Raw genomic sequence first — 27,412 nt, 5'->3', positions numbered from 1 at the left:
TTACCTGTCCTCAGTGACTATCGCCAAGTGCAGGCCATCAGGCGAGAAACGTATCGCCGAGATCTGGTTTTGCCCGTAGATTTCACAGTAGTCACTGGGGATCAAAACAACAGAGGGTCAGGTCAAAGTTCTTACCGTACTCCTCCTTCACCTTTTCAAGATGAGATACAGTCAGGAAACTGTATTGTTAAAAAAGGATGTAGAGCTACAGACACAAAATACATAAAACACATGAGTCAACACCTTATATAGGAACAGGTTGTACAAGTTAGACGTTATGTTTAGTTAGTGCAACAGGTGTAAATAGTGATGAGTGTTGGATGAGGCTGGGACGACCTTAGTGTTTCCCACCGTTTAATATGGAACAAGAAGATAAACTAAAGGTTTTAATATGGAACAAGCCCACATTTTCATGGACGTCATTATATTATATTTGCCAGCATTTGTGTACACAGCATTGTGTGTACAGGACTCCCGAGTTACTCATGATACACAGACCGTTTTTCTTGTTCCCGAAATCAGTATAATATAACAATTAGGTATGAAAAAATCACATGCTAAATAATCCAATCAATGTTCATAATGGATGTTAATGGTAAGTGTGATACAGTATCAAACTGATCATTTGGTGAGAAATCCGACTTCCCATTTGCTTTTTATCAACACAATCGTGTATCACAATATAAAGAAAACACAACATGCTAACACACGGATAAGACTATAAATGATAAATACCAATATATTGCAATATCATTTTAAATAGTACATCATCCTTATGCACTACAATACATGGACTCACTATAGCAACAAAGGGAAACGTACACTAGAGTGGTCAGCTTCTCTGCAGTGTACGGGTCCCAGAGGTCGATCCACCAGCTGGAGCCGCTGAAGGCCGCGGTGGCGAGCAGCGCCCCGTCCGGGGAGAAGTCGCAGGACGCCAGCAGGTAGAAGGTCTTGTGGGTCCCTCCCGCCAGGTTCCTGATGAACGTGTAGGACCGCAGGCTCCACAGACACACCATCTGATGGAGAGAAGACGTCGTCACTGTTATTAACCTGTACTGTAGCGACACCATTCAAACCACCCTCACCTGTACTACTGTAGCGACACCATTCAAACCACCCTCACCTGTACTACTGTAGCGACACCATTCAAACCACCCTATAACCTGTACTACTGTAGCGACACCATTCAAACCACCCTATAACCTGTACTACTGTAGCGACACCATTCAAACCACCCTATAACCTGCACTACTGTAGCGACACCATTCAAACCACCCTAACCTGTACTACTGTAGCGACACCATTCAAACCACCCTCACCTGTACTACTGTAGCGACACCATTCAAACCACCCTATAACCTGTACTACTGTAGCGACACCATTCAAACCACCCTATAACCTGTACTACTGTAGCGACACCATTCAAACCACCCTATAACCTGTACTACTGTAGCGACACCATTCAAACCACCCTATAACCTGTACTACTGTAGCGACACCATTCAAACCACCCTATAACCTGTACTACTGTAGCGACACCATTCAAACCACCCTATAACCTGTACTACTGTAGCGACACCATTCAAACCACCCTATAACCTGTACTACTGTAGCGACACCATTCAAACCACCCTATAACCTGTACTACTGTAGCGACACCATTCAAAGCACCCTATAACCTGTACTACTGTAGCGACACCATTCAAAGCACCCTATAACCTGTACTACTGTAGCGACACCATTCAAACCACCCTATAACCTGTACTACTGTAGCGACACCATTCAAACCACCCTAACCTGTACTACTGTAGCGACACCATTCAAACCACCCTCACCTGTACTACTGTAGCGACACCATTCAAACCACCCTATAACCTGTACTACTGTAGCGACACCATTCAAACCACCCTATAACCTGTACTACTGTAGCGACACCATTCAAAGCACCCTATAACCTGTACTACTGTAGCGACACCATTCAAACCACCCTATAACCTGTACTACTGTAGCGACACCATTCAAACCACCCTATAACCTGTACTACTGTAGCGACACCATTCAAACCACCCTAACCTGTACTACTGTAGCGACACCATTCAAACCACCCTCACCTGTACTACTGTAGCGACACCATTCAAACCACCCTATAACCTGTACTACTGTAGCGACACCATTCAAACCACCCTATAACCTGTACTACTGTAGCGACACCATTCAAAGCACCCTATAACCTGTACTACTGTAGCGACACCATTCAAAGCACCCTATAACCTGTACTACTGTACTGTAGCGACACCATTCAAAGCACCCTAACCTGTAGCTACATCATTCAAACCACCCTAACCTGTACTGTAGCTACACCATTCAAAGCACCCTAACCTAAATCATTCAAATCATTGTGTGTTGGCTGTTTGCACAAAGGACATCTCCACTCCACTCTCCACTTTGGAGTGACAGTGTTGATGTGGTTTTGTGCAGTCTCAACTAAGTTTCATACGGATCAAAGTTATTATGTGTGGCTTTTAATTGTTAATTAACTAAATGATCAGCAAAATCTTTGATCAAAGATGTATGTCCTTCAGAAATGGATCAAGACATTCAACTACCTGAGGGATTCAAATACATCAGACTAGTCTTCCTCAGAAAGCCTGATAAGGAATGGTTTTAATAGAAGGAAACAGTCAGGAACCCCTTTTAAGATCTGCGTATTGCTTTGTCCGGCCTGTTGTGTTAAATCCTGTTTTTCCCAGCTGTGCCATAAGCAAAGCCAAACACCCAAACCTCGTCAACCGACCAAGCTAAATCATCTGTATAAGTCAACTACAGCTACTGTACATGTAAAAGGCACTATTGCATGTGGCTAATGACATAATTTCAAGTTTCAAGTTTCTTTAATAGTTGTCATACAGAAGTACAGAATACTTTTATACAAAATGCTTCTTACTGTTACGCTCCAGAGACTGTGCTAGACAAGATAAGTATCAATTAACATCTTCTGACTGACTTGGAACTTCCTTAGGCGCCTGAGGAAGTAGAGGCGTTGTCGTGCCTTCTTCACAACACTGTCAATGTGTGTGGTCCATGTCAAGTCCTCGGATATGTAGGCTCCGAGGTACTTAAAGCTGTTCACTCTCTCAACCGGTGCCCCGTCGATGCTGAGGGGGCTGTAGTCCTTGACCCCCGACCTCCTGAAGTCCACAATCATCTCCTTTGTTTTGCTGACGTTCAGGGAGAGGCTGTTTTCCTGGCACCATCCCGCCAGGATCTTGACCTCTTCCAGGTAGGCCCTCTCGTCGTTTGCAGAGATCAGGCCCACCACCACTGTGTCGTCAGCAAATTTGATGATTGTGTTGCTACTCCGCTGAGCCACACAGTCGTGTGTGTACAGGGAGTAGAGGAGGGGACTCAGAACACAGCCCTGGGGGGCCCCTATGTTGAGGGTGATGGATGAGGAGGTGCAGTTGCCTGCTCTCACCACCTGGGGTCTGCCCGTCAGGAAGTCCAAGACCCACTGGCAGAGGTCATAGTTCAAGCCCAGGTCCCTGAGCTTGGCTATGAGTTTGGAGGGGACTATGGTATTGAATGTCGAGCTGTAGTCGATGAATAGCATTCTCACATAGTTCCCCTTCCTCTTGTCCAGGTGTGATGCTGCTGTGTGCAGCACATGGGCTATGGCGTCCTCCGTGGACCTGTTGGGGCGGTATGCAAATTGCAGGGGGTCCATGTTGATGGGGAGGGAGGAGCAGATGTAGCCCTTTACTAGCTTCTCAAAGCACTTCATGGCTATGGAGGTGAGAGCTACAGGGCGGTAAGGCAAGCAGGCTTGGATTTTTTGGGTACAGGGATAATAGTGGACTTCTTCAGGCAGGTGGGGATGACAGCCTGTTCTAAGGACAGGTTAAATATGTCAGTGAATACCGGGGCCAGTTGGTCGGCACAGACTTTTAGGACGCGGCCGGGGATGCCATCCGGTCCTGCTGCCTTCCTGATATTCACTTTTTTAAAGGTCCGCCTCACCTCATGCTCTGTTACCCTGAACACTGAGTCTCCATCAGCAGCAGACCCCCCCCCCCCCATTGCCGTGGCTTGTGGGCTGGTGTTGTTATTACCAGCATCAAACCTCGCATAGAAGGTATTGAGGTCATTTGCTAAGGAGATGTCACTGTTCAGTTTGAGGGAGGTGCCTTTGTAGTCTGTCATCGTTTTGAGCCCCTGCCACATAGCTCTGGAGTCAGCCTGTTCAAACTGGAGTTCAATTTTATCCCTGTAGCGCCGTTTTGCCTCCATTACTGTCCTCCTTACGTTGTATCGCGCCACCTTGTGGTCATTCATGTTGCCTGCCACCAGGCCGTTGTTGTATGCTTTGGTGCGCGCTTTCAGAGCTTCACGGACGGATTTGTCTACCCAGGGTTTTTGATTTGGGTAAACTTTAATTGTGGTAATCAACACACTTGACAAGAAACAACATTGTGCAGCATTGTTTGTTGATTTATCAAAAGCATTTGACTCCGTAGACCACAAACTATTACTGGATAGACTGGACAACATTGGCATTGGACAGGAAGCGGTAAATTGGTTCAGAAATTACCTCTCAGACAGAACACAATGTATATTTGCAGAGAACTACAAATCAAGTTTTTTAGAAATCAACAAAGGTGTTCCCCAAGGGTCTATTTTGGCTCCGGTTTTATTCTCTATTTTTATAAATGACATGGGAAATAAAATCCAGACAGCCAAGATGCATCTTTATGTGGACGATACAGTCCTGTATACAAGTGCTCCCTCCCTTACTCAGGTGATCGAGAACCTCCAGGCTGCGTTTAATTGTTTTCAAACCTCCCTTTTTGATCTTAAACTAGTTTTAAATGCAAAGAAAACTAAATCCATGATGTTCACAAGGGCTCGCTCACAGCCAGTGAATCATGTTCATATCGTTACGCTAAAGGGAGCAACCATAGAAAATGTTTCATCCTACAAGTATCTTGGGCTATGGCTGGATGAAAAGCTATCTTTTAAAGCGCATATTGGAAACCTCACAAAAGAAACTTAAACTAAAACTTTTTTTTTTCTTTCGCAACAAACAATGCTTTTCTTTTGAGGCCAGAAAGAAACTTGTTCAAGCCACATTCCTGTCTGTAATTGACTATGGTGACATAATATATATGCATGCTGCCTCTTCAATGCTAAAAAAGCTAGACAGTGTGTATCATGCTTCTCTGCGCTTCATCAGTGCCAAAGGGCTTACTCACCAGTGTGCTTTACCAAATGGTAGGATGGACCTCTCTGTACGTACGGAGGAAATCCCACATGTTTGTTTTTATATATAAGGCCATCCTAGGTGTTACGAAGGATCAGATTAAACCGAATATATATATTTATTTATTGATATATATTGAATAGTATTTGTAGATCGTTTGATATCCCTTGTATATTCCTTGTACATATACACGGAATATCCCTTTAGCCTACTATAGCCCATAATAGTTCATTCTCTTATTGGACAAAAGGACCAGGCGCCAGGGGACCAGCCCCTGGCGTCAAGTTCAAAGGTACCGACGAGACATGTCCGTACTAGCCCCGGCTCCGCTCAGGGATACGGCTACCGAAATGAGAGTGGCACTATTTGTTCACCGTGCATATAAATATGGCGCAAGTAAATGTAGAAATCTCTTAGTCCTTTACCCTTCTTCCAACTTAGTAACAGAACGTGAAGCCTCACCCACGATACCACGTGCGGTGTAGTATGGCCTGTTTGGCCTTAGAATAGCATCGAGACCTCGTGCGAATTAATAGCTGAATTGTCAGAGTTTGGCACTGTACCGTCGAGTGCGACGTATTTCTATTAAGTAATAATAGTCTATCGTGTATGGTGCATCGTGCGGTTAGAGTTCTAAAGTGACCAGCATCTCCAACGCTTCCTCGTGTTATCTAGAGTCTTAACCAGGCTGGGCCGACCACATGGCGCTTTCATCCGAGGAGATCTAGACGAGGACCGAGGGACATGTACACTGGATTACCTACCCGACGACTGCTGAGCCCTATGCGGCTGGAATATATTTGCTTTGGTAATGTGATTTGTGGAGCGGATAATCGCCGACGCCTGTGAGTGTTGGATTTACCCCCGAGAGGAGTCAAGTTGAGTCGGCGCTCAGAGAGACTGAGGTCGCCTAGCTTCTTCTTCATTGTGGAGCTACAGCCTACAAGAGAACCAAGGTGTATTCATCTGCGGATCAAGAGTCTACTGCACTGTCTTCTGTACTTGAAGTCTCCCTAGATATCGTTGACCAGACGGTCTACTACCGACGGCTCTCCTACCCCCCCTACCGGCTTACAACCGGGAGGACCCCCTCCAGAACATCCCGCTATATCATTAAGTGTACCATAGATCTAATTCCCTAAGAGCCAGGTTGTATACTTGCTTCCTGCGTAACCAGAGATTGGACATTCAGTGTTGATTTGCCTACGAGTACTCATTTGCCTTACAAGTGCATTCAAATCATAAATGTAATAGTAAATATCATATGTACCTTTTGCTATATTAAATATTTGATTATTACCTTTGTCTGGAACCGATTTCATTGTGGGAAAGTGTTCATCATATTTAGATATCGTGTACTGTATGGCCAGTAGTTAAAGTACATAAAGCGGTAGTGGTTTAATGATACCATACTTATCAATACAGTCAGGGAATTGTACCCCTCAGTTACACTAGGGAAGCTTCCCCTATATCTTTCCAACCTAATTAGCTTTGCCTCTAGCAGCTACCATACCAGGTCCACAAGATGGCTACTTTTAAAAAACCCGAGAATAAACACTGAACTAGGAAGAACAGCTTTTTCAAGCTTCGCACCTTGGGCATGGAATGGGCTACAGGACCTTATACAACGGCATGCAAATTTCTCGATTCTGATTGGCTGAAACAGTCAATTTACACGTATGTATCTGGCACAATCCACGCTCCTGGTCCCAGGACCCGCCCACAACCGAATCACATCACTCCGCCGTGCGGATTTTTCTGAAAAACAAGATGGCGGACAATAATCTTTAACAAATGGATATGTTGATAGCGTCATAACGACTAAATATAAAGCGATTCTGTCACTGCGAATGTCTTAGTCCTTTAAACAATGTTGGATGATGTAATTGATGGGTCATGAGTCATTGTAGAACAAAATAAAAATCGCGCGAATTGATTGATTGATTGATTCATTTGCAATTTTTCTTTTCTTCCCCTTCCTTGCCAGAGCTCAATCTCTCACACTGTCTGGCTTCCAGACACACTCACTCGGTCGCATACACACACACACACAATGTCTTAGTTGCTTAAACAATGTTGGATGATGTAATTGATGGGTCATGAGTCATTGTAGAACAAAATAAAAATCGCGCGAATTGATTGATTGATTAATTTGCAATTTTTTTCCCGTCCCCTTCCTTGCCAGAGCTCAATCTCTCACACTGTCTGGCTTCCAGACACACTCACTCGGTCGCACACACACAATGTCTTAGTTGCTTAAACAATGTTGGATGATGTAATTGATGGGTCATGAGTCATTGTAGAACAAAATAAAAATCACGTGAATTGATTGATTGATTAATGGCAATCTTTTTTTTTTTTTTTTTTACCTACTTTCAATAGAAGCATCTAAGAATGAAGTTCTATAGAAAGTAGGTCTGCATCCCCTTAACAATTGTGTGTATTGAGCCATACTGTATTGTACCCATTCTGCATCTGGTAATAACATTTTCAATCAATCATTCCAATAACAACCACTAACTTCATAATTAAAAACTAACTTCATAATTAAAAACTAAAGAAAAGTTGGATGTGTTAGTTAGTTGGATGTCTTAATTGAAAGGCAGTTGGATGTGTTAGTTGGTTGGATGCCTTAGTTGAAAGACAGTTGGATGTGTTAGTTGGTTGGATGTCTTAGTTGAAAAACAGTTGGATGTGTTAGTTGGTTGGATGCCTTATTTGAAAGACAGTTGGATGTGTTAGTTGGTTGGATGTCTTAGTTGAAAGACAGTTGGATGTGTTAGTTGGTTGGATGTCCTACTGAGAACAGTTTAATGCACTTCCGAGCTGCTTCCACATGGAGGCAACTTCTCTTTTTTGGGAACTACTTTTTCTGGCGGATGGTTCTCAATAAATCTTCGATTAATGCGTGTTTATTGTATAGCAATAAGGTTGGATGAATGTGGCAGTTGTATAAAAGCATTACACCACTTGCAGTCGTGATTTGTGAAAAATAAACCATGCCTAGGGGGGGTCTAACGACCCCCCCTAGGCATGGTTTATTGTTCACAAACCACTCCTGCGCGTGATGTAATGCTTAATTTAATTGCCGTCTGATATATTGCAAATGTTATTGCTGTCATCTTGGCCAGGTCTCCCTTGCAAAAGAGATCTTGTATCTCAATGGGACTTCCTGGTTAAATAAAGGTTAAAAAAAACATTTATAAAAAATAAAAAAGGCACTATGATCACCCAGGAATTCCTTCCACCTACTTTAAGTTAAAATGACCAGTGTTCCATAAGGCCCCTGCTATAACAATGCTAAACAGCGAGAGCTCAGATGTGCACAAGAAGGGTCTTGGATTGCACTTTTAACAAAGTTCAAGTTGACATCACTTCCCATTAATTTAATTTATTTCCCCTCAGTTGCATACAGTAAACAGCAGCAAAGTACAAAAACAATGAAGAAACTGGAACAACAACATTGCAACAACTGTGACCCAGATAAATAGTCTGCGTTCACAAGCAAACTCATAGGGAGGATGGATTCCTGGATAGATGCTCAAGGAAGGACCCAAGAGAGCTTTGACAACATGCAGCTTAACAGAATAACAAAGTAATGACGGATCACCTAAAGCCAACAGTGACCTTTGCACAAGTGATCTACTGTCTGGTGCTGCAGTAGACTTCTTACACGTCACGTGCATCAACCCCAGATCATCCCTTTCTTTAAACATATGTAGATTATCTAAAGGCCACTTCACCAAAAAACAATGCAGATTTATTTTGCACATAAACTCACACACACATCCAAAAACTAAACCATTTGCAGTGCACACATTCATAGTGTGGTAGTTTTTAATGAACAATAGATCATAACGGGTACAAATCAAACTAATGTGTAATAGTATTGTAGAAACATGCTAATCAAAAAGGTTCTAAGCAAACATAAGATTTAGTCAAAACAGCTGTCTTATTCAGTCAGTCCACGGGCCAAGTTAGCGCAGGAGGAAGTAATCAACAGCTTGGAAGGTGCGACAGAACCGGTTTCCTTCAAGACAATAGAGCAACTGTTTACAAGGGGGGTGGGTAAACAGCTAACACAATGAGATGATCAGATCACATGCAGTTGGTATTGGCTGCCCCGCGGCCTAGGGACAACACAGGTGTAGCCAACTGGTCTGATAGTATGAAAAGTCTCAAATAGGAATTATAGTTAAATAACTTAAATGTGTGTTTAAAGAGATAGGAGGTTTACCATCAATATGACATACCTGCATACCGTAATTCCTCTAATAGTAACCGGTATTCAATTAAAAACCGGGTCTCTATTAATGACCGGGTGCGCTGTTGAGCTAAGCAATTATAAGCCGGCCTCCTAATACAAGCCGGGTATATTTTGTTATTGTTGTTATATGCTGGCCTGGCTGTGCAGTAAATACCATATAATGGTATGGTGTTAATGTTTACCAAGAGAGTAAGCCTACCTCAGAATTGTATAAAACAAAGTTATTATTATTATTATTATACCAGTATTGTGATTGCACTATTTTACTTTATTTAACTTTTTTTGACCACCTATAATTGCACTGTTTACTACCGTATTTCATACAGTACTTGGTTTCAATAAATGAACCCAGTACATTTTACTGGGTTCAAACTGACACAAAATGTTGATTTATTCATTATGATCGGTTTGAAAATTAGAAATATAGGCCTCTCTCTTATACATGCCTCCTCCTAATACAAGCCTGGTATCCGCTACAGTTGAAACAAATACAAGCCGGGGTTACTATTAGAGGAATTACGGTATATGACTGTTAGGCTGGACTGATGAGGCTGAATAGAGTGGTGTGATAATATGATGTGATTATACTAAGCTCAGAGACAATCATTCAAAACAATGTGAAACAACTGCAAAATGCCTGTTTACATTGTAGTAATAATTCTGAATTCATATTAAACTGTATAAAAGCATATTATTAATGAACGCTAGAGTATAAACTTAAATCCCCTGCAGAATAAGATTAGTTTTCACTTAAGGTGAAAATAGTCTTAATGATAAGAAATGTGTTTAAGTATGATATCTCTGGGTTCATGTAATTAAGGGTAATTCAAATATAGATAGTATGAAATGAATAAATGCAAGTATTAGGTTGTTAGATGGTGGTTGTTCTTTGACTGGGAAACAAAGGAAAGTATAGAGTTGGCTGTATAAGCCAACCCCCTATTTGCATTCAAACGTAGAGAGGCTGTGATTGGAGAAACACAGCTGCTGATGTCATCACACAGAGACGCTGGGCCTTGGGATATAATGGGATGTTGTGATGGTGGAAGAGAAACTCTGAAAACCAACTCACCGACCAGGAGACCACACCCCATCTCTACACGACGCGGGCAGAGGAAGGATCAACGGACAAAGAACATCACTTTTGGAGGGAGAATAGACTGCATCAGCCAGAGAACAAAGCTCATCAACGACTTATCAACTCTACTGTAATATTAGTCTGGTTGAGATCACAGACGGCATAGTGTCTTGATCACAACTATAGCATTCTTTACTTTTAATTGAAACAGATCATTTTTGTATAACTTTGTGGATTTAATAAACCACTCCGTTTGAAATAACTACCCTCTTCTCCTCATTCCTCCTGCTGCACCGCTGATCGTCATAACAAAGACCCTCAAGTCTTTGTTTAAAGTATTTTCCAGGGCTTTAAAGTTTTTGAATCACAACGCAGAGCAGATTAGAGCAGGTTCTGATACATATCAGAACCATATAGCTTGGGAAAATACTACATTTTGGTGCCGTGGCCCTTGAACAAGTGGCGGCCGTGGAAACAAGAATTTTTTTCTTCATTCATCGACCTCATCAGCGGACAACGAAGGCCGCTGCTGCGTGAGCTTCGATCCTGTGAGAGAGGTGAGTGATGACGGAGAATTGGCTGCTCAGTTCGAACAAGGGGTGGGAAAAGTTAAAACCTCATATAGGAGTATATGAAGAAAAGTTAAAACCTCATATAGTGATATATGACGAAGTTGGAAACCTCATATTGTATTAAATATGTAGGCGTTGGGGGGAGCACAACTATCTGGTTTATGGTGTAGGTCGTGGCGTCGGACGGCGGCAGATGAAATGCTTAACTGATCATGAGGCTCGGTATATCTGATTTGGCATTCGACAGATGCGTATCCTGGGTTATGGCAACCCTAATACATTTCTCAGGAGATGGGCGCTATAATGTTGATAATTTTTGCGTGTCTGAACAGTGGGGGAGCCATGTGTTTGCGCCGGGGAGGTGAGACGGGTCTCGTCGGAGTGGCGCGTACTCAAATCGGCACCGGGGCAAGATGTGTTTCACCGAGACGTGGATGCGGTGGCTCAAACGCTGTTTGGATTATGTAATCGGGTATGGTAGAAATGAAGGGGGATCGGTATAAATCAGGGATCTTGTTGTGCGATTACAGGCCTAACACGACACGATTAATATAAGCGGGGCTGGCTAGTGTTTACGAGGCTGTAACATAGTTTTCTGACTGAACGTGATGACCGGCATTACGACGGGACGTGGTATCTGCGGGGACTATCGGCCGAATTAAATGGAGAATTATGATCGTTTTAGGACATATTCAATTGGATCAAAAGGGCGAGGGGGTTGTCGGCAAGGTGAGTTTGCGGATTAAAGAAACCCGAAAGCCTAAGGAGGTCCTATTTGATACGCTAACACGCCGGCATATTAATTGATTACGTGCGCTGTAATAAGGGGCGAACGATGGTGCTTGAAAACATTTCGGTTGAAAGACTGACTTAGTACTTAGTGGCGATTCGATTACAAGGCTGTTGTAAACTTAAACATTCAGTATAGTGAAGTGTACGATGGCACTTGGTCTCGTTTTTAATAGTCGCATGGAAGTTATTGAATAAAGTGAAACGGAATGTGAGAACTGCCGCGCGGACGTTCGAGGGACAATAGAATGTGGATCTGAATGGATGTTTGTGTTTTTATTTGTGGCAGTATGATTGAATGTTTGGATGATGGCTATGGTTAGGTATGATTGATGAAGCGTATGAGTTTATTGTTGTATTATTATGTAATTTAAGTCACCGGATAGCCGTGGGAATATGTAATGGTGTAACGCCGGTTTTTCGAGGGCCGTTGGAACGCAGCGGCGGTTAGCTGCTGTGTTAGCCTGGGGGCGACCGGAGGATGCTAGTGACAAAGCGGCGTAGGTTCGGATGTATAAGGTTGATGGGTAGTGTCTTGGGATTACGGGGATGTGTAAGGCACTTTAAAATTTTCATATTCGACGCGGATAAAGTAGTTGTTTAATGTTTTAGGGGATCGGGATGGTATGAGAAGTTGTCCCGGAAGTCGTCCTGAGCACACCGGAAGTGAAGGCGGTGGGGTCAAGCTAGTTTTTGTGAGGGCCTCTATGATGTTATGTTTTTATTTTTTTTGATTAAGTCACTACACTGGCGTTTTGAGAGGATTAGGGTTCTGTTGTGGGGAATGTGATGTTGTGTTAACATTGCGAGGTGTCGGCCCACGCGGCGAAACGGGACAATGGGTTGTTGGGGTACGTTTTTATGGTATCGTGGGAGAAGCTAAGCTAATGCTAACTAGCCGCGCTAACGGCTAAAGCGGTCGCCGGTTGTGACGTCATAAGGGTGCGTGGAGCGAAGGGCGGTCTGGCGACATGCGCGCGCTGGGTTGAAGCTAACGAAGCTAATATGCTAAGCTAACTGTGCCGACGACATAGCATGGCGAGGCTCTCGGGATGTCTCGCGATGAGGCGGCCATCTTGGTAGGGGCGCCGGGCGTCCATTGTTGAGGGGAAGGTGGAGTTTATTTAGGAATACGGTAGGGGGCAGCAGAGGACATGGTGAGTTTCCTTTTTAAACTGTTTTTGGGTTCTGCACACAGAACGATTTCATTTAGAGGTTAGTGTAATAATAGGGGTTGGATTAGATTGTTATGCTTTGATCTGGTAGTGGAATGTGGGGCCCTGGCCCCCCCTCCCCCTCCCCCTCGTCCATTCCCTCTCCCCCACCTCTCTCTCTCCCTCCCTCTCACCCCCCCCCCTCTCTCTCTCTCTCCCTTTCCTCCCTCCCTCTCTCTCTCCCTCTCACCTCCCCCCCCTCTCTCTCTCTCGCTCTCTCCTTCCCTCTCTCTCCCTTTCCTCCCTCCCTCTCTCTCTCCCTCTCACCTCCCCCCCTCTCTCTCTCTCTCTCTTACCCCCCACCCACCCCCCCCCCCCTCTCTCTCTCTCTCCTTCCCTCTCTCTCCCTTTCCTCCCTCTCTCTCTCTCCCTCTCACCTCCCCCCCTCTCTCTCTCTCTCTCTTACACCCCCCCCCCTCTCTCTCTCCCTCCCCCTCACTCCCTGCATGGGTTTGTGGCATAGGCTATATTCTAATGAGGTGTTATTTGAACGAGGTATCTCGTTCCTCCACCACCTCTCTTCCTTTCTCTCTTCCCCCCTCGGCCCCCCCCCGGAACGCTCTCTCTTTCTCTCCTAGTTTGGACTTGTATGTTGTTTATGGTTGTTATGTATAGGTTTCGGACGCGGTGTATTGCTAGATTTATTGTTTATTGCTGTCTACTGTAGGATTCAGAGGCAGTTGGTTGAATTTGGGACTTGTTTGATGTATGTTGTTGTTCAATATTCAGTTTTATTGTTATTTCTCTCTGGCTCTCTCCAGGTATCCGGCCGCCTTCCGGTCTCTTGATTTAATGGAGAAGTGTGGCGCGGCTGACACGGGGCGACACGGTAGGCTCCGTGTCAGTGTCTTTTGTGTGGCGTTCATGTTGGTGGGCTGTAAGTCGGAGCATGTTTTGAGGACAGGTTGGGGACTCTCCACGCAGATGGACCTGCGTGTGGGGGTTACTCTGCTCGGCTGCACCTGGGTAGACAGATCGTCGTAGCTCACTGTCTGCCTCCATGCATTGACGGGGATGCGCTATGTGTGCGACTCGTCGATGCTCGCTGCCACACTGCGCACATTTTCATTTTAACGGGGGTACGGGGACTGCTAGACGTCGTGGCGGGGGTGGGCTCGTTGTCTGCCACCGCGCATTGACGGGGATGCGCTATGCGTGCACTCGTCAAAAGCTCGCTGCCACACTACGCGCATTGGGTTATATTGTGTGTGGGTATTTGGGTGTAGGTGGTTGCGGTGGTTGATTGGTGTCGGAGGTGCTGTGCGTGAGCAGCAGTGGTTGAGAGTGATATGGACTTTGGATATCCTTGAGTAGGAGGCCCGGGGTTTCGCGTTCCAGGTCGCGAACTGGGGGTGACGCCGTGGGCCACAGGTCGGGTTGACCAGTGAGATGTCATTGGTCTACAGGGATTTCAAAGTGGGGGTAGTGTCGGCGCCTGTGGTTTAATGAACAGGTTGTGTGACACTGTTCTAAATGCACGAGAATTCAGTATCATAAGGCACTGAAAATTGGTTTCTATTCTCGTGAGAAGTGGGTTTAACACCTAAGTGGTTAGGTGTTACGGGGGAATGTGTAGAAATTGTGTGCAAAATTGTGTGTGAAATATGTGTATTACTGGTATGTAAAATGTAATATGAGCGGAATACATGTTTAGGCTTTCACGGATAGAAATAAATAAAGTTACACAGAAGGAAAGATTAGGATTAAATATACACATAGCCATTTGCAAAGAGAAATAAGAGTAAAAGTGTTTTTATTCACCTGAATTATAAGAGATAGTGATTTTAGTCACCTAGATTACCATATCCAGCACAGATGTTTAGAAATGATAGGCTGTAAATAACAAATTTCTGATTGACCAACAGAAGGGAAAAAACTGATGTGAAATAGGGTTCCCCGGAGTTGTGAGAAGGAACATGACAACGGGATTGGGAGATCCAGTTTTCCGATGAAGACAACTGAAAAACGATTAAGGCCGTGTCGTTGATAATTCAAACGAAAATTGCACAAATGCTCTCAAGTGATTTTAGTATAGGAGATGCCCGACATTCCATGCTTAAAGATAAATGATGGATTGTGAACGGGAAATGCCACTGATAATTAAGTGTATGCTTTTTCTTCTCTCTTCACAGCTGCTCCAGGGCGGACAGGCCAGTGCTGACAATTTCGAACTCCAGACAGGGAAATCAAATGGACTGTTGAAAGTCGGGGTATAGTATCACACAGCGAGTTATCAATTCCTGTTTGCACCAATATATCAGTGTGAGTGAAATTAACTCAAGTTTGTAAAGATAGTTAGAATACAGAGACACTTGCTTTCCAAACGGTGATATTACGAGTGTTTGAAAGAGGGTGAGAATGGAAAATACACGGATAGGAGCAACTGGAGGGTTAGGTGCACTAACCATAGAAAGGGTAGACAATCTGTCTATTTCAACGACTGGGAATGTCACAATAAAAGTGACGAAACAATGGCCAAAGATATTCAGGCCATTACAGAACCTTGTATTTAAATGTAAGAAAGGAGGCCGGTATAGAATGCGTACCCAAATCAAAAAACAGAAAAAGAGATTACGAAAGGTGATGAAAAGAAATAATGCCGGTAGTGGGGTAATGCCGACAACCTCTGCAGGCATTACATTGACCGAATTCAACAGTGACGTTAACCTGATTGACTTGAATGTGATCGACTCCCCTCCGGAGTCCAGTGTGATGGAGGGACTGGAAATAATGTCTTTAACTCCGCCACAAGGGGTTGTTGTTGCGAGCAACCCAGAGACAACTGTATTACCCGAGCCGATCCACGCTGAGGTGTCCGTTGCAGGTGACTGCCAGTTAACCAAGAGACAAAGGAAGCAACTGAGGAGAGCGATGTTGTTGCAGCAGTCCCAGGGAGTTGACGCTGGCCGTACGGCGGAAATAGAGACTGACAACAGGTATGGGATAATACATGAACAGTTTCTACAGCCCACCTGTGTTCCGTGCCTAGGTATCCCCCACCATCAGTACCAGACTGAGAGAAGTGGCCCGCTGACTAGGAGCCAGGCAGCAAGGGCCAAGGTGGAGGAAGAGTGGAAGACATGCCTCCCTCTAGAACAACAGCTAACCGAGGCTGGACAGGTAGTGGAATACCTCCAAGGCCTAATCCAGTCCACACAGCCCAGAGGGGAGACAGGCTCCAACGGAGAACCAGATGGCCAGAGACGGGCCCAGTTGGGGCCACAAGGGGGTCCTGCGCCGGAACAACAACAAACCCCAAGAGGGACACCCTGGCAGGCACGGGGATCAAGTGGGGACAGGAGAGGTGGATACGGGCAAAACCAAGGTCGGTATCAAGTACAGTGTTCACAGCCCGCAAGCTCCCCCTGTCCAGGACCCCCTCAGCACCAAAGCCAAGATGAGAGGCGGGGCCCAGCGATGGGAAGTCAAACCGCCAGCGCTGAGATGGGGGAAGAGGCGTTGTCCTATAGACAAAAGAGAGCGTTTGTAACAGCGTTCGAACGACACGAGGCAGTTCATCGAGATCTGATGAAGACACAGCTGGAGATCGGTCAAGCCGCACACGAGACTCAGAGATTGGAACAAGAACTGGCAAGAAAGACTGCACTACTAGATGGTACAGCTATTGAGATCATGTTTCGGGCGTCGGTGTTAGGCCACCGTGACCGAGCCATGCCGTGTGCTCCGTTGTCTGGACAGGTAGCGGGCCCCTCCCAACAACAGGCTCAAGGAACTGTGACTGAACCAAATAGGTACGTGGCTTTACATGCTCTGGGCCCGATGACCCCAGGGCCATCCGATCACAGGCGGGCGGGCGGCCCACCGGGTCCCACAACCCAGGGGACACGGACAGGTTTGCTGGATCTGTGGACTGAAAGGTCATTTTCAAAGGTCATGTCTGCAGAGGCCACCGGCAGAATAAAAATATATGCAACTGATTAGGGTAAAGATGGAATAGATTGAATAATAGTATATGCTCCTGATTAGATTAGAATAAAAATAGAATAAAAAATAAATAGAGGGGTTAGGTGATTAGATTATGATCATGCATTTGATTAACTGACAAATGCATGAACTAATCAGACTAACAAGAAAATCAAATTATGTTAAACAGTTAATATTAGGTATTCAATATTAGACAGTGTGATGATGTGATACTGCGGAAGCTAGTGGTCAGTAAATTATCCATGCTTGGTCAACATTCAGATTGGTCAAAGGGTGGACTGCATGATTAAGAAATTAAAAAGACCCATAGTTGTTTCTAGTTTTTTATGGTATTGATAGATGGATATTAACAGTTATGAGTAATAGGTGTAGGTGTTTATTTTTATTTCTGCAGAATTTCTCTTTTCTAGTGTATTATGAACAATTCCTGACTTAGGCCGGGAGCGTTCATTTTGTTTATTCATTTGATTTTTCCCTTTTTTGTTTCTTAGTTAATACGGGGGTGCATAAGCCCCTAGATAATAGGTTAATTTTGTTTCTAAGAGTGAGCACCAAAGAAAAAAGAAGAAGCGCACAAGTTTGGTTTATTTTTTTCATTTATTATTTTGAGCGTGCTTTTTCTTTGTTTGTTTTTTGTTTGTTTTCTATATATTTTTTCTTAGGGTACCTGACAAGCTGGGAGTGATCTCGACACATCAGGACGGGGTAGTATATGTCTATATAATGGACTGGGAACAAAGTGAATGGACATGAGCTGGTTCATGGATTTTTGTTCTCCGCCCATTAAAAATCCGGTTCTAGGAGCTGGGGGTGTGTCGTGATTGGTGGAAGTGTTGGGAAGCATGATTCTCTGTACATTGATAAGCTCAATAGGTTTTGGTCGCTATTGGCCAAATTAGTCTTTGTGTAGGGTGTGAACATGTGCAATTGATAATTGGCTTGTGGGGGACTCCGTTGGCTTGGTGAAGGCTGACGGAGCGTGTGGAGGATGTGTGTTTAAGGCGGACTGCGATTTGTTGCCGTACACCTAGGACTACTGGGAGAGTGGATGTGTCAGTGCTGACTGTCCAGGCCGGGAAGCAGCTGTCCAGGGACGAAGGTAACGATGTTTGAATGTTATTCCACATCGAAGGGTGGTGGGTTATACTGTTTTGACAGCATAATATAAGGAGAGCCATGTGAATTTTTCTGAATTTTGAATATTAACGATCAAGAAGCCATAAAATATATAGAAAAATGATTTGGAATAGAAAGTTGTCAGAACTCAGACCAGTAAAGAGTGTCTGAGGGAGGAAAAATATGGATTCTCAATAAATTGTTGTGGTAGAAGTAACCTGCACTGTCCCGAAGCGATATATATTCACTGCAGGATACAAATGGGAGATTGGGGAACCGACATGCATCCGAGTGTGGTACGAAGCAGACCCAAGGATTCCATCAGTACTGGGGAACCAGACACTGGCTAGTGTCTACCCAGAGGTCCATGGGGAATCACAACACTGCAGGGCACCTAGAGAAGAACCAGGAGAAGCCTACCTCTCAGGCCTGGAGAGTTCCGGCCAACGCAGTGACCGGGTCTTGAGGCTTCAGAGGGGAACGAGAGGAGCCAAACGACAGGCAACCTACGAGGAGACAGGCTGCAAGGCCTCATCAACAACTCCGGCTGTCAACAGACGGGCTGCAAGGCCTTAGCAATTGACCAGGGGGTCAACAAGCGAAAGGGTGGAGCTGCTATCGCCCCTATCAACGACCAGGCGGAGGGGGAGAGAAGCAAACCTCTTCCACTAATCCGAGGGTCAACGGGGGTTGAGCAGCCAGCGACGACCTCCTCACAGCTGTGACAGCGACAGAGCAATACAGCAGGGGGTCCTACCCCTATAGAGTTCAACACGAGACATGCGGTCTCGACAGAAGACGGGGTGTGATAGAAAGGCAATTGGCTTTCTAATTCCACCTCCCAGAGTTGGTGGTAGCATTCAGCAGTCGTGAACTGCACCAGCTCTGAGAAATAAGGAGGAGGCCAGGTCGATCTAGAAAACATTGACCCCCCTCCTCACTGTTCCAAGTTGGAATTTGACAAATCACATTGGAAACCAATGGAAATTGATCTTGGTACGAAACAGCGTGTCAAAGACTGTACACGGGGCACAAAAACCGAAACTGCTAATAAAGGTGTTTGAATTTATAAGTATACATAAGAAGGAGATTTAGAAAAAGAATGTTAGGTTGAATTTTAGGATCTGAGTGTGGCAAACCATATGTATTTTATCCAAGTATGATTAATTCTTATCCAGATAGTAGTAAGTAGAAGTTAAGATCTATGTTTGACATAATTAAGGATAGATGAACTATCCGAGTGTGGAAACTGTGGTAGTTTTTAATGAACAATAGATCATAACGGGTACAAATCAAACTAATGTGTAATAGTATTGTAGAAACATGCCAATCAAAAAGGTTCTAAGCAAACATAAGATTTAGTCAAAACAGCTGTCTTATTCAGTCAGTCCACGGGCCAAGTTAGCGCAGGAGGAAGTAATCAACAGCTTGGAAGGTGCGACAGAACCGGTTTCCTTCAAGACAATAGAGCAACTGTTTACAAGGGGGGTGGGTAAACAGCTAACACAATGAGATGATCAGATCACATGCAGTTGGTATTGGCTGCCCCGCGGCCTAGGGACAACACAGGTGTAGCCAACTGGTCTGATAGTATGAAAAGTCTCAAATAAGAATTATAGTTAAATAACTTAAATGTGTGTTTAAAGAGATAGGAGGTTTACCATCAATATGACATACCTGCATATATGACTGTTAGGCTGGACTGATGAGGCTGAATAGAGTGGTGTGATAATATGATGTGATTATACTAAGCTCAGAGACAATCATTCAAAACAATGTGAAACTGCAAAATGCCTGTTTACATTGTAGTAATAATTCTGAATTCATATTAAACTGTATAAAAGCATATTATTAATGAACGCTAGAGTATAAACTTAAATCCCCTGCAGAATAAGATTAGTTTTCACTTAAGGTGAAAATAGTCTTAATGATAAACACATTTCTTAAGTATGATATCTCTGGGTTCATGTAATTAAGGGTAATTCAAATATAGATAGTATGAAATGAATAAATGCAAGTATTAGGTTGTTAGATGGTGGTTGTTCTTTGACTGGGAAACAAAGGAAAGTATAGAGTTGGCTGTATAAGCCAACCCCCTATTTGCATTCAAACGTAGAGAGGCTGTGATTGGAGAAACACAGCTGCTGATGTCATCACACAGAGACGCTGGGCCTTGGGATATAATGGGATGTTGTGATGGTGGAAGAGAAACTCTGAAAACCAACTCACCGACCAGGAGACCACACCCCATCTCTACACGACGCGGGCAGAGGAAGGATCAACGGACAAAGAACATCACTTTTGGAGGGAGAATAGGCTGCTTTGTTCATCAGCCAGAGAACAAAGCTCATCAACGACTTATCAACTCTACTGTAATATTAGTCTGGTTGAGATCACAGACGGCATAGTGTCTTGATCACAACTATAGCATTCTTTACTTTTAATTGAAACAGATCATTTTTGTATAACTTTGTGGATTTAATAAACCACTCCGTTTGAAATAACTACCTTCTCCTCCTCATTCCTCCTGCTGCACCGCTGAGCGTCATAACAAAGACCCTCAAGTCTTTGTTTAAAGTATTTTCCAGGGCTTCAAAGTTTTTGAATCACAACGCAGAGCAGATTAGAGCAGGTTCTGATACATATCAGAACCATATAGCTTGGGAAAATACTACAATAGTTTGACAGCTATTGAGAGTAAATTAGTTTGAGTATGGCCACCAGTGATGTCATCAGGGACGTTGAATTCCTGTGTTGTGTTAATTACAGCTCCATGTGATTATGTAGATGAAAAGAATAGCAACACCTCGTCTTATAGGGACTGATACCTGTAACACACGCACTCTCAATGTTCCAAGTGACAACACTGGTGGTCATATTCAAGAAGTGATCACTTCTTTAGAAGTTATCACTCCCAATAACTGTCAAAATTAATGAATGTGTTCAAAAAAAGAGGCAGAGGTGAAGCTGGCGAAGACGTGCAGAAGTTACTGTCAGACACTGTAGCACTAGCACCCGAGAGGTATTTGGTCTCTGCACCGACTCTGGTGCAAACGCTGCTTGGACTCTGGTGCAAACGCTGCTTGGACTCTGGTGCAAACGCTGCTCGGACTCTGGTGCAAACGCTGCTCAGACTCTGGTGCAAACACTGCTCGGACTCTGGTGCAAACACTGCTCGGACTCTGGTGCAAACGCTGCTCGGACTCTGGTGCAAACGCTGCTCGGACTCTGGTGCAAACGCTGCTCGGACTCTGGTGCAAACGCTGCTCGGACTCTGGTGCAAACGCTGCTCGGACTCTGGTGCAAACGCTGCTCGGACTCTGGTGCAAACGCTGCTCGGACTCTGGTTTTGATTGATTGATTGATTGAAAACTTTATTAACAGATTGCAGAATGGGTACAATACAGTACAGCTCAATACACACAATTGTTAAGGGGATGCAGACCAGAGAAAGACTTTCGTCTTGTTTACATCAGGGTCCCCCATTTTCAATTCACAGGTTTCATTGGTGCAAACACTGCTCGGACTCTGGTGCAAACGCTGCTCGGACTCTGGTGCAAACACTGCCCATATGACCCTCTTCTTGTTGGGCGTGACCAGTGCCACGAAATCTGTCTTTTTTTAGAGTATAAAATGTGACTGACATAAATGTACAACAGTGTCCACTGCCCAAAGCTACTTTTTTTTTTTTTGTATCTACTTTTTCTTCCCGTTTTCTATTTTTCTTCCGTCCCCAATTTCGTATGGTCCAATTCTACCCTCCCCTGTCTCGAACGCTGTTAGGCCATGCCTCCCACAAGCCGGCTGCAATGTGGACGAAGCCTTGCATCACGTGTCCCCTCCGGTACTCGAGGAGGCAGCCATCGCATCTTTTCACCTGAACAGTGCGATCTCTCAGGGTCCTCAAGGGTCGCTTCCTGATTCTACTGCGCAGGCGCACCAACCGACCTGTAGGAGTCGCTGTCCACAACGTCCGATCCCCACCCACCAGCTTCCCACCCCCTAATACTGCCAATTATATTAGTATGAACGACCAGCCAAGCTGGTAGCAACGCCGAGAGCTGGGCTCGAACCAGCATATCCTGCGTTGGTGGCGAGCGCCTTGCCCACTGCGCCAGCTAGCCGCCCCAAAGCTACCTTTCTTGAAGAAGTTACCATTTTCTCTCATCTGCCATGTTTAAACAAGGTGCAGTACCTCTCACGGTCACAGGGTGCCAATATTCCATAGTGTAGCTAGGTGAGATAATGTATGAAAATATGTTTTAATTAAATGCAACTCACTCTGTCAAATCTACCGACTGATGCAATCATGCTGCAGTCTGGTGATATGCAACAGCAGCTGACCCAGTCCTTATGGCCAGACAGGACCTGAACCTTTTTACCTGAATAGAGAGAGAAAATATAGAGATTGAAATAAAATATAATAATAACCAACGGTGGATTAAAAGAAAATCCTCTATTTAAAGGAAAACTCCAACATTTTGGGAAATTAGCTTATTTAACATCTTCCCTGGAGTTAGACAAGAAGATGCATACCTTTTTTGTCTCTGTGCGTGCATTTAGCTTAGGGAACAGTCGCTCTGTTAGCGTAGCTTAGCTTCATCACTGGAAGTGGGGGAGGGTTCAAGTTTCTTTAATAGTTGTCATACAGAAGTACAGAATACTTTCATACAAAATGCTTCTTACTGTTACGCTCCAGAGCCTGACGTTCCCTACAGTGCCCTACAGTCACGAAATACACTCCAAAACGTTACCATGACTTAAAATCCTCTTACCTTGACGATTAAAAGCCTCCCCAATTTAGAAAACAGTAATCCAATGGCTGGTATTGATATACTACTAACTACTGCACGCTAACGGAGCTAACCGGACACTCAAGCAGATAACGAGAGCAATGACTTCCTTTCTGGGGGGTTTCAAAATAAAAGAGCGACGTCTATAGCAGCGGAATACGTTTATTTTGTACATTATCTAACGTTAACACGAACCTAAACTAACTTTAGGTTAGTTGTAACGTTAGTTTAGGTTTGTGTTAACGTTAGATAATGTACAAAATAAACGTATTCCGCTGCTATTAGACGTCACTCTTTTATTTTGAAACCCCCCAGAAAGGAAGTCATTGCTCTCGTTATCTGCTTGAGTGTCCGGTTAGCTCCGTTAGCGGGCAGTAGTTAGTAGTATATCAATACCAGCCATTGGATTACTGTTTTCTAAATTGGGGAGGCTTTTAATCGTCAAGGTAAGATGATTTTAAGTCATGGTAACGTTTTGGAGTTGTATTTGGAGTGTATTTCGTGACTGTAGGGCACTGTAGGGAACGTCAGGCTCAAACCCTCCCCCACTTCCAGTGATGAAGCTAAGCTACGCTAACAGAGCGACTGTTCCCTAAGCTAAATGCACGCACAGAGACAAAAAAGGTATGCATCTTCTTGTCTAACTCCAGGGAAGATGTTAAATAAGCTAATTTCCCAAAATGTTGGAGTTTTCCTTTAACTGCTTGAGTAGTCTAAGAACATGTATACCATTGTAAAAAAAAATATATATATATATATATATATATATGGTATTTCCAAAAAAGTATAGTATTTCCATCATAATGGAAATAACATCTGTATCATGGTTTGAATTGTATAACATCATCATGGTATTACTTAACCCTTTCACTGCCACACGACAGAAGGTTAACCCTTTACTATCACACAACAGACAGTCGCCGTCGGTTGTGTGATAGTAAAGGGTTAACCTTCTGTCGTGTGGCAGTGAAAGGGTTAACCGGCTGTCATGTGGCAGTGAACGGGTTACCCGTTTTAGTAGTGCGGCAGTGAAAGGGTAAAAGTGGTACCACGGTGAGTACAGTACCATGGTATATTATTTATACAATGGCCAGTAACATGGTCAAACGGAAATCACCCTTTGTTTGATGCAAGTAGACTACCACACTACCAAATGGTTAACCCTTTCACTGCGACAATACAGAAGGTGGTTAACCCTTTCACTACCACACTACAGAAGGTTAGCCCTTTAACCGTCTGTAGTGTGGTTGTAGTGAAAGGGTTAACCTTCTGTAGTGTAGAAGGGTTAACACAAAGCACAATGACAAAAGCAAACAATGGATCACCTTTCTGGGTCAAGTCCCATATCCTCAAGGTCTTGTCACGAGAAGACGAGACCAGGGTGAGTTTTCCATTCTGAGGGAACACCAGGTCCCGGACAATACCCTCGTGCCCTTTGAGGTCGAACATAGCATTCCCTGAACGTAAAGAGTTGTAACAATAGGTAAACAAACTTTTTTATAATAGTCTATAACTGTGTATAATATACTTATAATATTATTATTGAAATAATACATGTAATATATTCTATCCTAGAAAGAAATTAAACTAACCTTCTTACTATCGGAATGTACGGAAGCGTATTGCTGCCACACCAGAAACAGAAAAAAATATCAGTATCATGTTATAACGTGATAACTTATTGTTTTAACGTAAAGCGTTTCACGTTATAATGTGATAAGTTGGTATTGTTAACCCTAACCCATCGAATTGTATTGTACTGTCTCTTATAATTTTGACCACCAATTGTAATGTTGTACAATTTGATTCGTTTGTAAATCAAGAAACTGATAATAAAAATGTAAGTAAAACAAAACAAAAAAAACGTTTTGTTAAAACAATAAGTTATCACGTTATAATGTGATACTGATATTTTCTTTCTGTTTCTGGTGTGGCAGCAATACGCTTCCGTAGTCATGCACTCTTCCTAATATACTAACATACACTCGACACTGTAGCACTCAAGTCTGAACACTTTGATGAACATTGTTACTCAGCTGATGAGTTGTACCCTTCCTGCTGACTTGTCGTACAAACCTTGTAAGTCGCTTTGGATAAAAGCGTTCAGCTAAATGACTGATTGACATTTTTTTTATTAACAGATTGCAGAATGGGTACAGTACAATACACACAATTGTTAAGGGGATGCAGACCAGAGAAAGACTTTAGTCTTGTTTACATCAGGGTCCCCCATTTTCAATTCATGACATACACAACATACAGATAAGAATCTAATCTAATCATCTAAAGTTTAGATGATTAGATTCGATTCTTATCTGTATGTTGTATATGTCATAAATGTCATGATTAGATTAGTTTAGATTCTAATTCTAAATCTAAACTAATCATGACATTTAAGACATACAGATATACAGTACTGTTACATTTATGACAGACAAGATATGCAAATATACAGTACTGTTAAACAGATCCTAACAGTAAATATATACATACGAGGGGGGGTGTACATTAGGAGGGGGTGAGTGAGTGGGAAGGTGTTGAGACATTTACAGAGATCCTAACAGAAAATATACGAGGGGGAGGAGACTGTACATTGGGAGGGGGTGACTAAATGTAATGTAAAAATGAAGATCCCACCTGTTAAGACATTCCAAATTTTGATCACCCCATTGTCCAGGCCGGTGGCTAGAAGCAGGCTGGTGGCTTTAGAGGGGACTTGGTTCCGACGGGCTGTTGACTTGGGAGGTCGTGGTCCAAAGGCCAGCCCCCACACTGCGTGTCCACAGCTAAAGCTCTTATCGCACCGGTCACTTTCACCATCCTGGTTCTCTCTGCAAATGATAACAATGAGTAGAGAGTAGATTAGAGTAGATGACATTGTGACGGTGTTTCCTAATGCGAGTGGGTGAATATAGACCTACTCTGCGTCAAGTGGCCAGGCGACCACCCATACAATCCCATGTCCCATGGACCATGTGAACCAGGCTCCGTCAGGAGAGAAGTCCACGCTCCATGTCTCACAGCCAGCGCGCCCATCCAGGGACAGAGGATGCCTGGTCTTCAGCTCCAGGATGAGTCCCTCTGGGTCGGACGCTGGAGGACGGACAATGCAATCAGTGGTTGCGAAAGGAAGACACGACCACGAATCAATCACACGACCTGACAGGACAAACGTCGCGCTGTCCTTCTGCGACTCCAGGGAGATGTGTTATTCCAAGGCTATCTGGTTTGATTGATTGAAAAATGTTAACAGATTGCAGAATGGGTACAATACAGTACGGCTCAATACAAACAACTGTTAAGGGGTTGCAGACCAGAGAAAGACTTTAGTCTTGTTTACATCAGGGTCCCCCATTTTCAATTCATCTTAAAAACGTTAACATATGCCACGTAGCTAGCGTCTTATCTCGTCAGATCAAATCATCATACATGAACAAACGATATGGGAATATGTTCTGGAACTTACATGTGTGTTGTGTATCTATGTTTCTCTCCGAGGAACACATTGTTGCCAGTACCGTTGACAGCTTATCACATTCTTGATCGCCTTTAATTACTGCTCACTTCCTGGATTCCTTCCCACCGTCCTGTCTGTGTTGTTATAATTCTAGAGTTCCAGTCGTGTTATCCATTGCGTCGGGATGGAAGGACGAGTCCAACGGAATAGCGCTTCTTGTCGAACATAGATGCCCCTATGTCTCTGTATTCTTTTGATATTCCAAATACGAAGGAAAATGTGTCACAAACAAAATGTTCAGCTGATTTCCTGTACGATTGACTCACTCCTGCCGATTGGCTACATTGTTGCACGTGGTCTATTTTTCCCCTCCTTCTTTTTATTTATTGCGTAACACACGTGTTTATGTTACTTTCCCTCATGATTGATTAATTCCGCCCAATTAAATTTCAAATATAAACCCATAATGTGCCCTAACTCAGCAATAACTATAAATATAAACCCCTAATGTGCCCTAACTCAGCAATAACTACAAATATAAACCCCTAATGTGCCCTAACTCAGCAATAACTATAAATATAAACCCCTAATGTGCCCTACTCAGCAATAACTATAAATATAAACAACTAATGTGCCCTAACTCAGCAATAACTATAAATATAAACCCCTAATGTGCCCTAACTCAGCAATAACTATAACTATAAACCCCTAATGTGCCCTAACTCAGCAATAACTATAACTATAAACCCCTACTGTGCCCTAACTCAGCAATAACTATAAATATAAACCCCTAATGTGCCCTACTCAGCAATAACTATAACTATAAACCCCTAATGTGCCCTAACTCAGCAATAACTATAACTATAAACCCCTAATGTGCCCTAACTCAGCAATAACTATAAATATAAACCCCTAATGTGC

The 27,412-nt window shown here is 43.7% G+C and overlaps 1 protein-coding gene across 1 annotated transcript in view; it reads right to left on the bottom strand.

The window, feature by feature from the left end:
- wsb2 (WD repeat and SOCS box containing 2) overlaps positions 1–26,805 on the bottom strand; it is a 37,800-nt gene extending 10,995 nt beyond the window's left edge. Inside the window, exons 1-7 of the mRNA XM_084308762.1 lie at positions 26,501–26,805; positions 25,956–26,127; positions 25,672–25,865; positions 24,360–24,491; positions 22,523–22,623; positions 823–1,019; positions 5–94 (exon numbers count right to left, since the gene is read on the bottom strand). Coding sequence (XP_084164888.1) covers positions 5–94; positions 823–1,019; positions 22,523–22,623; positions 24,360–24,491; positions 25,672–25,865; positions 25,956–26,127; positions 26,501–26,540 — 926 coding nt within the window. The 5' untranslated portion in view covers positions 26,541–26,805. The remainder of the gene's footprint in view (positions 1–4; positions 95–822; positions 1,020–22,522; positions 22,624–24,359; positions 24,492–25,671; positions 25,866–25,955; positions 26,128–26,500) is intronic.
- Between the last annotated feature and the right edge of the window lie 607 nt (positions 26,806–27,412).

This window comes from Notolepis coatsorum (assembly GCF_963971535.1).
Source record: "Notolepis coatsorum genome assembly, chromosome: 2".
Taxonomy (NCBI): domain Eukaryota; kingdom Metazoa; phylum Chordata; class Actinopteri; order Aulopiformes; family Paralepididae; genus Notolepis; species Notolepis coatsorum.
Note: the sequence above shows the minus strand (reverse complement) of the source record. Positions and strands in the feature narration are given on the sequence as shown.